Here is a 14,252-nt window from a genome sequence, read left to right as displayed (position 1 = left end):
TTTGCAACAGTCACCATATGAACAACATGTAAAAAATGAGCTTGGCTGACCCTTGCCCTGACCCTCTACCTCCTCTTCTTTGGTTAAATCAAGAGAGTCTGGTCTCCAATATATCCTCCCAGCCAGCAGTCGCTCAGGCTCCTGAGATGTGGAGTTTCATCTCTTCCTATCATAGCAGGGCATTCTTTTAATCTCTGTCCTACAAACCTTCTCCTCTACACACAGGAGATTTTCTATTCCTCTCCTAAAGTGAAAGGGCAGAGGACAAGCTTGACTATTCTTCAACCTCCCAGGGCTAAAGATGGTTGAAACATTTTGTACAAACACTGGAGTCTACAGGATCTGCCTGATGAGAGACTGTGTGCATGCACTAACGTGCAAGCACACAAATGTGCCTGTGAGGCTGGGGCAACAACTGTCTAACAAGATCCTGTAGGTATGATAGGCATAGGAGATACACAGGCAGATAAATGCAAGAATCTCGGTGAATGTTCCTGCTAACCCTGGACACCATCATCTTTGCCAGACTCCTCAAAAGCCTGGTTTCCCTGCATCATGATCAATACAGTATCTAAAGATCACCAACTTGACCTCACCATGGATAATGGATTGTGCCATTTGCCTTTTCAAACCCTCTGAGGCAAGCCATTACTCTTAGGATAAAATTCTAAATCTTTTCTACATTTTCTGCCTACCACTCCAGTCTTTCCCCTTGAAATATGACTAGTGCTGGGCACTCTGGCTTTTTCATCATTTCTCAACATGATCACAATCTTTACCTACTATGGGTCTTTGCCCAGGACCCTGCACCTGGAGCATTTTAGGCTCAATGATCCCCTAATAATCCATACCCACTGTCCACAGCTGAAAGACAGTACATGCTGACTCCAAACTCAGATAGTTCTGAAGCCTGTTAATATGTTCTCCAAATAACCTCTACTTTTCCCACTAGATATTCATTACAGTTCAAAATCTTATAGATAATCACATGCTTTCTGCCTGTGTTCCTCACTAAACATATGCTAGACACATGCTCCAAGTTCCATGGAGAAATGGGTGGTACCATTTACTTCATCAGTGAACTGCTAGCACTTAGCATAGTGCCTTGCTAATAGTATTTCTTGAGAAGTAATCAAAATATTTGTTTAAACAAATTTTATTTGCTCTTTTCCCCCTCACTCAGATCATTCTAAACTCAATAGTCATCTTTCGACTCCTATTCCTAGTAGAACAAGGTGTCTCTATTCTACTCATACTGCCAAAGTTTTCATCATCCCCTTATCTACATCCCCCCATCAATACACACGTCTCTCATTCCACTCTCTTCCTTAGCTGCTAAACTCCATCTCGTTTATACCACACCAAATTTATCTGGCCTTTTGACCTTAATCCCTCAACTATGTCTCGAAGTGACTCTACATTGTTGGAGTACCTTACTTCTTCAATTGAAACTTAAGATTTCCCTAAAGACTCCATCCCAGTAGGCCAGCAACCCTCCTCTTCCAGTTGCCTCCATCTGCATGAAGGTAAACAGGCAAAGAGCCACTCTTTTATTTCCTAGTGGTGCTACTGACTTCAAATAGTAAAACTAGACTTATTCAGCTATTTCTAGGTACTAGACACTGTGATGAGTGCTTACAATGATAGTCAACTGTAATCCTCTCATACAAAATTAGTCCAGATTTACAGACAGCACAGACCTGGTCCACGATAAAGAAAGATACTAATATATCTCAGGGAAGTAAGGAGAAGAGACCCTGACAGGACCCAGGGATAGCCCTGAATTTGGAGGCATGATGTTGGGCCAGAACAATGAGAAAATTTAATGCTCCATTCATTCACTGAACAAATATGTATAAATTATGTGCCAGGCCTGACCTATACAAACTGGTAAACAAGCAGTTGTGGATTCTACCCAGAATATACAGACAAAAGAGGGTTTTACAACCTATCAAATAATTATAACAGAGGGTGAGAAGTGCAGTAATACATACATGTTGCCTCAGGACAACAGAGCAAGAGAACACAGAAGAACTATGTCCTGCAGGTCAAGTGGGGGAAGATTAAGCCAAGATTATGGCCTAATGGCAGCCTGCATCAAGGCAGTATTTTTGTGTGTATTTTGAAAATTCATATTCCTACAGATTCCACCTTCAAACCACCTAAAGTTGCATTTACAAGAGTTTATCATCCAAATATTAACAGTAATAGCAGCATATGTATTGATATTCTAAGATCACAATGTCCTCCTGCTTCAACTGTTTCTGAAGTTCTTTTTTTATCCATTGGTTCAATGCTATGTCTTCCAAACCCAGATGACTCCTGAGTGTCAGGGACTGCACAAATCTATAAAATGACAGAGATAAATAAAGAGTGACCTCAGGAATCTCTGGAATGGACCCAAAAGTATGCCATGTGATGCCACCTTAAAGTCAGAATAAGTACATTACAACTGAATAAATCGTAAATTACTGTTGAAAGAGAGAGAGAGACAAAGACTCTACATGTTAACCAGTTTGTGTAGGAACGTAGGAGAATGGTGTGGGGTACTTCAGGCAGAAGGAAGTGTATGTGTACAAGTTTGAATAGAAGGTAAAATATGGCTCACCTGAGGCAATGAAAAAACCCACTGTGGTTTAATTATAAGGCACATATCAGTGGAGATAAGGTTGGACAGGTAGTTACGTGCAGAGCCTTGGAACTCTATCCAAAGACAAGGGGGACCCACTGAATCATTTCAAGCAAAGAAATAACATGATCCAATTTGTGTTTCAGAAAGCCCACCCTGCTCCTGTGGGAAGAATGGACTGAACTCCATTCCACCATTCCAGGTCAATAGCAATTTAAAGCACTGAGGAGTTCCAGGGCTCCTATGGTCTCTATAGCATCAAAAAAGTCTATGGTACTTTTGGAGCAAATTCCAGATGCAACAGCACCAAAGAGCAATCAGGCTCAGCCACTGTATGGAGAACGGACACCTGGCACAGAAGCTTCTCTACCCAGATAAAAAAATGGTGCTAGGCTTTTGCATTCCTGCCAGGAGGAAAAACACACACTCTGGCTCTCTCCCACCTCTTTGGGCTGCTGGCTTGTTAACGGTTTACAGACAGAGCCCCTCACCTCCCTGGAAGCAAAAACTAACTATACCAGGGATTCCAAAGAGAATCAGACTACTCTATTTATGGCAAGGCATTACTAATGAGCAGAATGAGTAAGCCAAACAAACAAACAGCAACCTGGTGTTCATTAGAACATTTGCAATATGAAAGATGTAGATATACCAAGTGAAATGTAGATGAAAAGCATACAAGTGAAAAATACACACTTCCTGAAACGAGTACGTCACAGAAAGAATTGGTTCTATATTCTCAAGAATCTTACACACATGCAGTGTCTGTATACAGTTTATACAATCTTTCCAAAGAAATTAAGACGCTCTGATAAAATGGGGCAGGCTGAGAGAAAGGCAAAAATAGAGAGGACCTAGACAGAATGAGTAAATATTATCAGAAAATAACAATGCAGTTCAAACACAAATCAGAATTGGCAACTATAAACAACAGAGCTGACAAAGAAGAAAAACAAATCAGTTATGCAAAAAAAAAAAAAAAAGCTTAAGAAGCTCTTATGAAATGCAAAGGAAAAAAGATTAAAATATCGAGAGAAAAGATTTTAGCTCTGGGGAAGAATGAAGACCTAGTGTAAAGGTATTCCTAAAGACACAAAAAACAAATGAGAAACGATCTTTTCTGAGATGAGACTGAACCTAAGTTTGCAGAGCCAAAGAACTCAAAAAAAGACTAGGAAAAAAAATGACAGGAAACATGCCTATACTAATATTGGTTAAAGTTCTGATTTTAAAGGAGGAGGAGAGATAGAAAGAGAGGGAGACAGAATAACTCGGAAGACACTGGACTTCTCTGTAATGCTCACTACAAGAAGCAAAGGAATAACGTCTAGGAACTTCATAATATAATTCGTGACCCAAGAGTTCAATATCTATACATGATGCCATTTGTGTACGAAGGTAACTATGTTAAAAAATATTTTTCAAATATTCATGAGCTCTGTAAGAAGGCTGTGATATAAATGCACTACCAGTTAACACAGAACAAATTACACATATAACTAAGTCTAAAGTCTTATAAACGGAATTTTAAAACAGTATGAATAGCAGTCATGTTAAAGAACATGAGTAAGACTTTAAGTTTGAGTAATAATAATACTATAAAATAAATTTTAAAATCCCAGATCCTATAACAAAATCCGGAGAGTTAAGAGAAGATTAAAAGAAGTAAAAGTAGGCTCATTCCTTACCTTACAAAAGAGGATATAGTTTCATTTTGGATAGAGAAAAGCAGAAAGATGGATTCAAATCAAAATTATTCTAAACATGTATACCTTTTAAAATCTAAAAAGCACTAAACACTATATGGGCTTCCCAGGTAGCTCAGTGGGTAAAGAATCCACCTGCAATGCAGGGGACGCAGAATATGCATTGTGAGTTCAATCTCCAGGTTGGGAGGAGCCCCTGGAAGAGGGCATGGCAACCCATTCCAGTATTCTTCCTGGAGAACCCACGGACAGAGGAGCCTGGTAGGCTTCAGTCCATAGGGTCACAAGACTGAAGCAACTGAGTAAACATGATATATAATTCAAATCATTTCACCTCTACTGTCTTCAAGGACTAATTTCTATGTCCTTGAATTATTTAAACACATGGTTTATCTTCTCATTCTTTGCTCTCCCATCTCCCATGAAATCAACATCTGGGTTGAGGACCAATAAGGTCACCTAAGCCAAGAGTTCTCACTTTCCTCAACTCTACAGACCTCCACATCTACTCATTATCACAGACAGACTCACGTTCCAGATCTCATTAGAAGATACTCATTGTTTCAACTCCAAGATCCCAAATCGGTACTTCCACTCTCTGACTATAACTTTCAATCACCCTTCTTTCCCATTCCCAATAACCAGTTCACCTAATTTTTCCCACAAAAACTCAAAAGAGTAAAGTGAAAAGTGAAAAGTGTTAGTTCCTCAGTCATGTTTGACTCTTTGTGACCCCATGGACTGCGGCCCATCAGGCTCCTCTGTCAGTGGGATTTTCCAGGAAGGAATACTGGAGTGGGCAGCCATCCCCTTCTCCAGGGGCTCTTCCTGACCCAGGGATTGAACCCAGGGTCTCCTGCATTGCAAGTGGATTCTTTACTGTCTGAGCCACTAGGAAAGCCCTGGAAAGAGTAAAGCACTCCTAAATAACCCACTTCATTAACCAACCCCTCCTAGCTGCCTTAACTCTTAGTCTAGCCAAGGTTCTAGGGTTGGTCACATGAATGAAGTTTCTGTCCCCTGAAGCTACTGCACAGTACTCCTCTCTCTCTTTCTCCCTCCCTTTTTTACCCCTACAAAATTTGAATAAGTGATCTATTCCACTTCTCCCTTTTCTCCTCCCTCAACACCCACGTTTCTCTCTAACCTCTTGCAATCTGGCTTTCTTCTCTCCTTTACAGGGAAACTCCATTTTAGAAGATTTCTAAAGACCTCAAAATTTCTGTCTAACTCTGCAATTAACATTAATATTTGAGTCTCCTGGTTGCCATTCTTTCAATTATCATCATTTGTTAAACTTGGTCTTAGAAATGCCAAAATAAGTAAGACAGGTTCCTAATTCTCTAGAGGCTAAGAGTGTATTATGTGAGTTAAGTATATTAATAAGTAAGATCAGTATAACATTGCAGGTGCTATAACAGAGGCATATAGAGTTGAGTCAAAGGCATAGTCTTGAAATGCACTCCTGACTCAGTGATGCTATAATGGCAGAGCTTCTTCTGAACTCTCAGTCCTCCCTTCTCTCACCTTCCTTCTTTAGATCCTTTTCCTCACTTCTGAAGTGTAGACTTAAGATCCAAACAGGTCCAAACCCTCTGGCCTTCTCAGCCCACACACTTTCCTTACAGACTTCCCAGGCAACCAAAAATAAGACTCAAAAGTCTCAATCTCTAACCCCTACCTCTATTTTGATTGCCTAGGTCTTACTGCTGAACATTTTCACTTGGAAAACTCACCTCAAACTCATCATCATCTCTAGCCTATTTCCTTATCTCTGTCAAAGGTCTCCATATTCTCCCATTACTCACATTTGAAAATAGATGTTAGCTCTTCTCAATCTTCCCCCTAACCCAGCCAAGTACTCAGATGGTCCACAAGTCCTATCCATGCTTCTTTCAAATTTATGATCACTCCTACCTGTTAACTTCTCTTGTGGCTATGTGTAGACTTTCTTATTTCTTCCTAGTGAATGTGACCATTTATCAAAGACAGGAATTGATTTATTTCTTCTTTGTGTCTCTTATAGCCCTGGGTTGGGAAGATCCCCTGGAGAAGGAAATGGCAATCCACTCCAGTATTATTGCCTGGAAAATCCCATGGACAGAGGAGCCTGATAGGATACAGTCCATGGGGTCGCAAAGAGTAGGACACGACTGTGCGACTTCACTCACTCATAGCATCTAGCATAGTGTACTGGATATAACTGTTAGTTATTCAACAAATATCTGTTATTGAAGCTACCTTATAACATGAAGTAAAAACTGGATCTTTTCTGGGATCGAGCAAAAGTCAGACAGTGAGTCATGGACATGAAGACAGAAAAGATTCCTCAGTGTCACCCCCTGCATTTTGTGTTGGGTTATAGTAACTACTCAGCCCTGTTCCCACTAACATGACTATTAATCAGCTCTGAGACCTCTGGGATGAAAGTGCCTCAGGTTAACACTCTTGGCAGTCTGCCCAACTGATAGCACACTGAAATTGGGAGGGGAAGCAGAATTCCAAAAACCAGGCTTAATTTCAAGTCCCCACAATCAAGTTGACAGCAGAAAAACTGTAATGGGAGATGCATTTTTCCATTCCTCCATGCAGAATACAAATGAAAAAAATGTCTGCAATCCCTGATATACTTAGTTTCCACTCTCAACCAAAAAGCTCCATTTCTATAGTATTAAAAACACAGAAAACTAGTTTGGAGAAAAGCCTTATTCTGGAGAACAGCTTTGGAGCACTGATTTCTAAATAAAAATATAGCATGAAAAGACTCCATTCCCAGACACCATCTCTGGCAGTATGTATACTTTCTGATTCATGCCAAAAGTTTTTTGCTGAAGTTGGAGCAACTGACAGCAAAGGGAATCTTAACTAACACTTTAGGCTCATCATGCCATAAAGGAGAGGCGAGAGAAAATGTGGTCGGTTTTATTTGACTCGTGTCCACCTAACTTCCATTGTTCACTTCTGCTTAGTGTCCCAAAGCACGATTCCAAGCCCAAGTTGAAATCACATTTCTGGGTTAATAACAAGCACAGGAAAATAAATCACGTCTGCCCTAGGAGTGAACCCAAAACCAAAAGCTGCCAGAGAGGAATTCGTGAGTTGAGTTTAGAGTCAATTTTAATTCTGAAGGAAATGAACCTTTAAAGGAAAATTCGAATAACAACCTATGCAGACAAAACATCAGTCTACACGGCTTCGATTAACTTGGGGGCCTTTTATATTTTCTTAAGTGGATATCTGCCAGAGCAGAACTGCTCTCGTAAGATGGCTTGGAGCCAAAAGCGGTAACAGTATAGATACTGGTGCTCAGGCTTCATCAAATTCTTAGGTAAACTTCTACTTCCTAAAGAAACATCTAACTGCTGACTTACCTCTATAACCAGATTCCTATTCTATAAAGTAAACCATTTGCCCAACTCCCAACATCAATTTCTTTCTTCCACCTGGACTTTAGTTTGTCTGGAACAGTAGTAACCTTTGTAGGTACAAATTAGTACTATTCTAGACAACACGTCAGGTAAAAGCGCTCTGGACAGAGCTTGGACACAGTTCTGTCCACACCTGACGTGGAAACCAACATACTTTCCCCATAGTGAGGCCAATACAAGGGCCCCTTGAGGATAGTTTCATGTCCTTCCCTCTGCCACTCAGGATCAAAGAGGATGCTTCTGCATAAAACCTCCCTGCATCAAAGGAATGCTGTCAAATAGAACTATCCCTAGTTCATGTTTGGGAACGCATGTACACCTGTGGTGGATTCATGTCAATCTATGCCAAAACCAATACAGAATTGTAAAGTAAAAATTAAAAATAAATAAATAAATTAAAAAAAAATAAAAATAAAAATAAACATCTTAAAAAAAAAAATAAATAAAATTTTCTGGTAGAACTTAAAGGAAAACAAGGTAAAATTAATTTAAATATTATATTTTATCTAACAATGTATGTGAAACATTATCATTTTAGCATCTAATCAATATTTAAAACATTATTAGTGAGACATTTTACTTTTCATACTGAGTCTTCAAAATCAAGTGTTTTACAGTTGAGGTACTTCTCAGTCTGGACCAGTCAGATTTCAGATACTCAATGGCAAGGTGTGGCTAGTGGCTACCATATCAAACAGCATGGACCTGAAATGTCTTACGTGATAACTGTCTGCTAAATAAATGAAAAACTCAAAAAGCTTTTTAACTGCACCATTTGTTTTCCCAGTACCTCAATAAGAAACTAAGAGATAGCAGTTCTGTGAACAGTAAATAAAAGTTTCTGAAGAAAGGCAACATGACTCATTTATTCCAAATCAAACCATGAGTCAACTTGGAAAAAATTCCTGGTCATCTTGAAGTCTAGAACTTGCTACGAAAGATCAAAACTGCCTTTGTAGGTGAACTTATTAAAATAACATGGTACCTATCAGGCTCTTCTCATTAAAAATGTGGCCAATTCCCAAATCTCCATTTACTTCAAACTGATACCTAGGTTTTTTTAACTACACAATTCCAACCTTTTTTCTTTTTCTTTCCAGATAGCTGGCAACTAAATTTCCTCTCTTAGCTGGCTCCAACCCTTCCTTCTCAATTTTGTCAAAAGCCAGACAAACAGTTCATACCTCAACTCTGCAGCTGAAAACCTCAACTCTGCAGCTGAAAACTGTAAAAGGAATTCTGAACAAAGTTGCAATAAGCCTTTGAAATATAATGAAAAAACCACCAGATTAAATATAAAACATTTACTTAATATTAACTTCCAATCTCTAAGTAACCAGGAACACACACACACAGAAAGAACAAATCAGAATATCCTACCTAGAATAATAAAACTATGAATTAAATGTTCAATCCATTAAAAAAGACTCAAAGCCCTTAATAAAAATATTTTTAAAGATAACTCATAGAGTCAGTCAATCTGTAGTTAAAAAAAAAAAAAGACCATAGATTTGAGCACAGACTTAGAGTTCAACAAGCCTAGATTCAAACCCTAATCCAACCATTATATGCCATGAGTAAATTGTTTAACCCTTCTGAATATCGATTATCATCTGTAAAAAGAATAGCTAAAACTCTATCCTTCATACAGTTACTGCAAAGATTACACAAAATAAAATATTGCAATCAGCACATTATTTAGGTGCTAATAATCATCAGTTAACTCTCAGCCCCTAGCCACATTAATTTCTTTAATTTTGACAAAGCAGAAAATACTTATGTGAATTTATTTATAGCTCTAATACCAATATAAATAGGAACCCTACAATCCCCAATTTTTCTACTCTTCTCAGAATGATGTTGGGGCTGGGATAATGAGGAACTCAGCTATATGCTACTGACAGCAAAGATCTGTAAAGAGCTCTAGTATCTGCTGTCATCAACAGTTCAATGACCCCATTCCATTACCTCAAGCCTAGAATAATGCCAATATTAATGCAGTGAGCATTATCACAGAGAAATGTAGGGGGTAGTAAGGCAGCCCAGGAGGTAACACTTAGCTTAGCCTAGAGATAGGGCATGGGGGGCTTCCTGAAGAAGGTAACCATTTAATCTGCTCCTGGCAGGCAAAACTGGTGAGGACTATAGGGAAAGGAGTGGAGAAGGAAATCTAGAGATAAGAAGTGGTGTGGGGCTTCCCTGGTGGCTCACTGGTAAAGAATCTGTTTGCCAATGCAGGAGACACAGTTCGATCCCTGGTCCGGGAAGATCCCACATGCCCACACAGCAACCAAGCCCGTGTGCCACAACTATTGAGCCAGTGCTCCAGAGCCTGGAAGTTGCAACTATGGCACCCACACGCCCTAGAGTCTGTGCTCCATAACAAGAGAAACCACTGCAATGAAAAGTCTGTGCACTGTAACTAGAGAGTAGATCCCGCTCGTCGCAACTAGAGGAAAGCCCATGCAGCAACAAAGGCCCAGCCCAGGCAAAAGTGAATAAATAAATATTAAAAAGGGAATGGTATGGACGAAGACCAGCCTAGGCAAAAGCGAATAAATAAATGAGTATTAAAAAGGAAACGGTGCAAGCGAAGACATAGGATGTGGTACAAACGAAAAAACAAGGTTGTCAACTGGAAATCAAAGACTGGCATCAGTGAAAAGAGGAAGGAAACTGGTAGGAAACCAAAGACTATAAGCGTACCTTATATGACAGCAGGTCAAAAGAAATAAATAATGACACACCAAACATATTTATCATCTCTGCCATCCCCTCTAGAAAAACAATACAAAAATACATGAAACAAGAAACATCTTTTAAGGACTTTCATAGGGAAAAAAGGTATCTATTAAACAACCTGGGGGAAGAAATTTTGGTAAAATGTAATTTCACTGGGAAACCTTTCCCCAAGATTGAGCTTTCCTAATTAATATCAAAGCAGGAACTCAAAGGGTATTTGTGGTATCAAAGAAAAATCAACAATGAAATCACAATTATCATTTAATCTTCATCGGCATCAGAAGCCTTGGTACCACACAGAGCAACTCTCTCCCACAGGGCAAGGGAGAGACTTAGAGTGAGGTCAAGTTCCTAACATGTATCTCATCCTGCCTAATACTTCTGGGAGGATCATTAAAAAGAGAAAAATTAAATATGTCCAGTTACTATTTGTCACATAATTAACTTTACAGTAATCTTTTCTATTTATTTTTAATTAATTTTTATTAACGTATAGCATATTAGTTTCTGCCCTACGGCAAAGTGAATCAGATATATATATATATATATATATATATATATATACCCCTCTCTTTTGGATTTCCCTCCCATTAGGTCATCACAGAGTAATCTTTTTAAGTTGAAAAAAAAAAATGGCCTATGGGGGAAAAAAAAAAAAAACACCACAGAAATGGCAAAATCTGAAGAGAAGAGAGAATATGACAGCAAGACCAGAGCATTGGGAGTGAAGTCCTAGGATTAAGATACCAAGAAGAAATTCTAGGGGAAGTCCAACTTTAGGGAAACCCAGTGGGAAAGTATTTTTTTAAACAGACAGTTTGGGGATTAAAAGCAGAAAAGCCCTTCCAGGAAATCATGTTACTGGAGTTCTAAATCCTTTTAGTCTTTTTCTATTCATAGGCTACAGCTCTAAAGAGTACTCTAAATAATTAGCTGCTTTAGATGAGGGAAGGCAACTTGGAGATGCTGAAGAATATCAGGTAGTAACAACAGCAATATAAGATCTGGACTTCTTTGCTGGACGCAATCCTTTGCTGGTACTATAGCTTCTTCCTAATAACATTAGCTTGCTCTTGGGTTTCCATATTAAACAACTTCTCTCCAAAAGGCCCAGTTCTTAATTGCTTAATCAGTTCTTACTTGTCTCCATTTTCAGTTAGATAAATACATACAAACAGAAACTGGAACTAAATGTCTATACAGACTCAATTTCAAAAATAAGAAAAGAAGACAATATTATAAACTTCCAAATGGTTGTCAGTTTAAGCAAATCTACTCTTCTAATGTCAGAGGCAGAAGAATCTATGTGCAAAAAGATACAAAAAAAGGAAAATACAGAAATGTAGACAGGTGTCATAAAAATAATGTCTTCAAGAGGACCTGCCCAACCTTCTGCATAATTATGTCATAACAATAAGATGAGACAGATATCTGTGTACAGACAATAACCTCTGAACTCTCCCCGTCTATACAACTTATTTTCAGGGTTTTTTTTAGCTTGATAACAGAAGAGCAGAAGGAAGAGTATTCTAATAATCTTTTCATATAATTTAGAATATTCATTGATACTACACTGAAACTTGACAAGTTGTAGTTTCTTTTCCTTTTCCAGCCTTATTGAGCTATATTTAACATATAACACACGTGTAAGTTTAAGCAGTATATACATGATGATTTGATAGACATGTTTAATATGAAATGATTACCAAAATAAGATCAGTTAACACATCCATTATCTCACACAGTTAACCTTTTTTATTTGTATACGGTAAGAATATTTATATTTTTGCATTTAACTATGTTCTTTTCCTCTCAGATATTTAATAAGCATCTACTATGTTCCAGGCAGTGTGTTGCTTTGCCAGATAATAACTTTAGAGTCTTTCAGTAATGCTCTTTCTCCTGTTTTCTACAGTAGGGTCCCCAACCTCCAAGATCTAATCTCTGAAAATGTGAGGTGGAGCTGATGTAATAATAATAGAAATAAAGTGCACAATAAACGTAATATGCTTGAATCATCCCCAAACCATCCTTCTCCCACTTCTGGTTCATGGAAAAAACTTCCACCAGAGATCTTCCAGTCTCTGGTGCCAGAAAGGTGAGGGACAGCTGTCCTACAGCACTTAGCATGGTACTGAGTTCAGAACATCTGCCCAATAAATGTCCGTGAGAATATTTCTTTAAGTGAACCCAGGGGGACATATGCAGTTAGCACTATATCCAATGACGTAGCACAGACACTGTTGTAAAAGGGGCCCACTTCAATAACAACCTGCCTCTGCTTACTGACCCACGCCCCATTCTGAATGGTTTGTCACACCATACATACCTGTCCACTGAGGGGGACAGCGGCAGTTGTAGGTATTGACCCCATCCACACAAACCCCTCCATTCTGACACTTGTGGTTAGGACAGTCATCTATATTCCGCTCACAGGTGACTCCTTCAAAACCTAGTAAGAGAAGGATTAAAAGAAATGATACATTCTCATAGAGATGATGCGATCTGTTCTTCTCCACAGGACATGGTCATCAGAACAGACTGACTTCATTATTACAGTTCAACAGACAGCAGATGGTCAACCCAAGACTCACCATATAAAAATCCCCCAATCTTCTGTCTTTTCTTAACACGAATCATTATGCCAATGACATGCCTTCATAGTTACCTCACAAGAATTTCAAAGTGTTTTCATGAAATAAAATCCCAGTGAAGATAAATGTCTACTCAGGACAGCTGGTTCTAAAAAAAAGGGTATTATATTTTCCCCAGCTCCATGCTAGATTAATGGGAAGAACAAATAAAAGATTACCTAATTAAATTTAAATTCCTTTTTGTTTTTTTCTTGGGAAAATCATGGGGGAGAATAGGGAGACAAAAAAATACTGAACTGAAAGTCTGAAGATAAGGGTCAAGTTCTAACCTCACTGCTTATAAGCCATTTAATACTTGGTAATTACAAGCTCTAAAGTAGCTTCCTCATCTGTAAAATAAGTCTGGCTGCACCGGCCCAGCCTGTCTTTCGAGGTTGTTATAAGCGCCACATCGTAAGGACAACACAATATAAATATAAAAAGCCATCTGAATATGGGGTGCCATTATTACTAACCAAACTTGCCAGCTCTTATTGTTCATCCTCCTTTTCACACTTCTAGCACTGCTTCCTTCCTCTTGATTTTTCCCGTTTATGAAAAATGAAACTAGCACATCAAACTTCATCTTAATTGCACATAGCATGTTCCCCTATATAATTTATGAGTGAGTGAAGTCATTTAGTCGTGTCCGACTCTTTGTGACCCATGGACTGTAGCCTCTCTGTCCATGGGATTTTCCAGGCAAGAATACTGGAGTGGGTTGCCATATCCTTCTCCAAGAGATCTTCCCGACCCAGCGATTGAACCTGGGTCTCCCGCATTGTAGGCAGATGCTTTACCATCTGAGCCACCAGGGAAGTCCTATATAATTTATACATTGGGCTTTTTTCTTTCTCTTTCCTAGCTACCAAATCTCTTAACTATTAAAATGGAAGACTATCAGCTTTAAGACAAGAGAGGAAGTTTACTGAACATTCTCTTATTTGAAATACTAAGTATTTCACCTCTTCAGAATGTCCCTTAAGTTTCTCTTTTACTCAAAACACATATTGGGTCTTATACTGGCACTGGTATAGTTAAGTAAAAGAAGGAGTTCCTGCTTTCAGGACACTGCAGTCTGGTGAGTAGGCAGACATCAGTCACACCTTGCTTT

General features: G+C 38.8%; 1 protein-coding gene and 1 pseudogene across 1 annotated transcript in view; one reads left to right on the top strand and one right to left on the bottom strand.

Moving 5' to 3' along the window:
* NOTCH2 (notch receptor 2) overlaps positions 1-14,252 on the bottom strand; it is a 178,105-nt gene that overhangs the window by 69,766 nt on the left and 94,087 nt on the right. The window contains exon 5 of the mRNA XM_040230917.1: positions 12,835-12,957. Coding sequence (XP_040086851.1) covers positions 12,835-12,957 — 123 coding nt within the window. The remainder of the gene's footprint in view (positions 1-12,834; positions 12,958-14,252) is intronic.
* LOC120855993 lies at positions 2,003-2,496 on the top strand (annotated as a pseudogene).

The sequence above is a fragment of the Oryx dammah genome, unplaced genomic scaffold (assembly GCF_014754425.2).
Source record: "Oryx dammah isolate SB20612 unplaced genomic scaffold, SCBI_Odam_1.1 HiC_scaffold_28, whole genome shotgun sequence".
Lineage (NCBI taxonomy): Eukaryota > Metazoa > Chordata > Mammalia > Artiodactyla > Bovidae > Oryx > Oryx dammah.
Note: the sequence above shows the minus strand (reverse complement) of the source record. Positions and strands in the feature narration are given on the sequence as shown.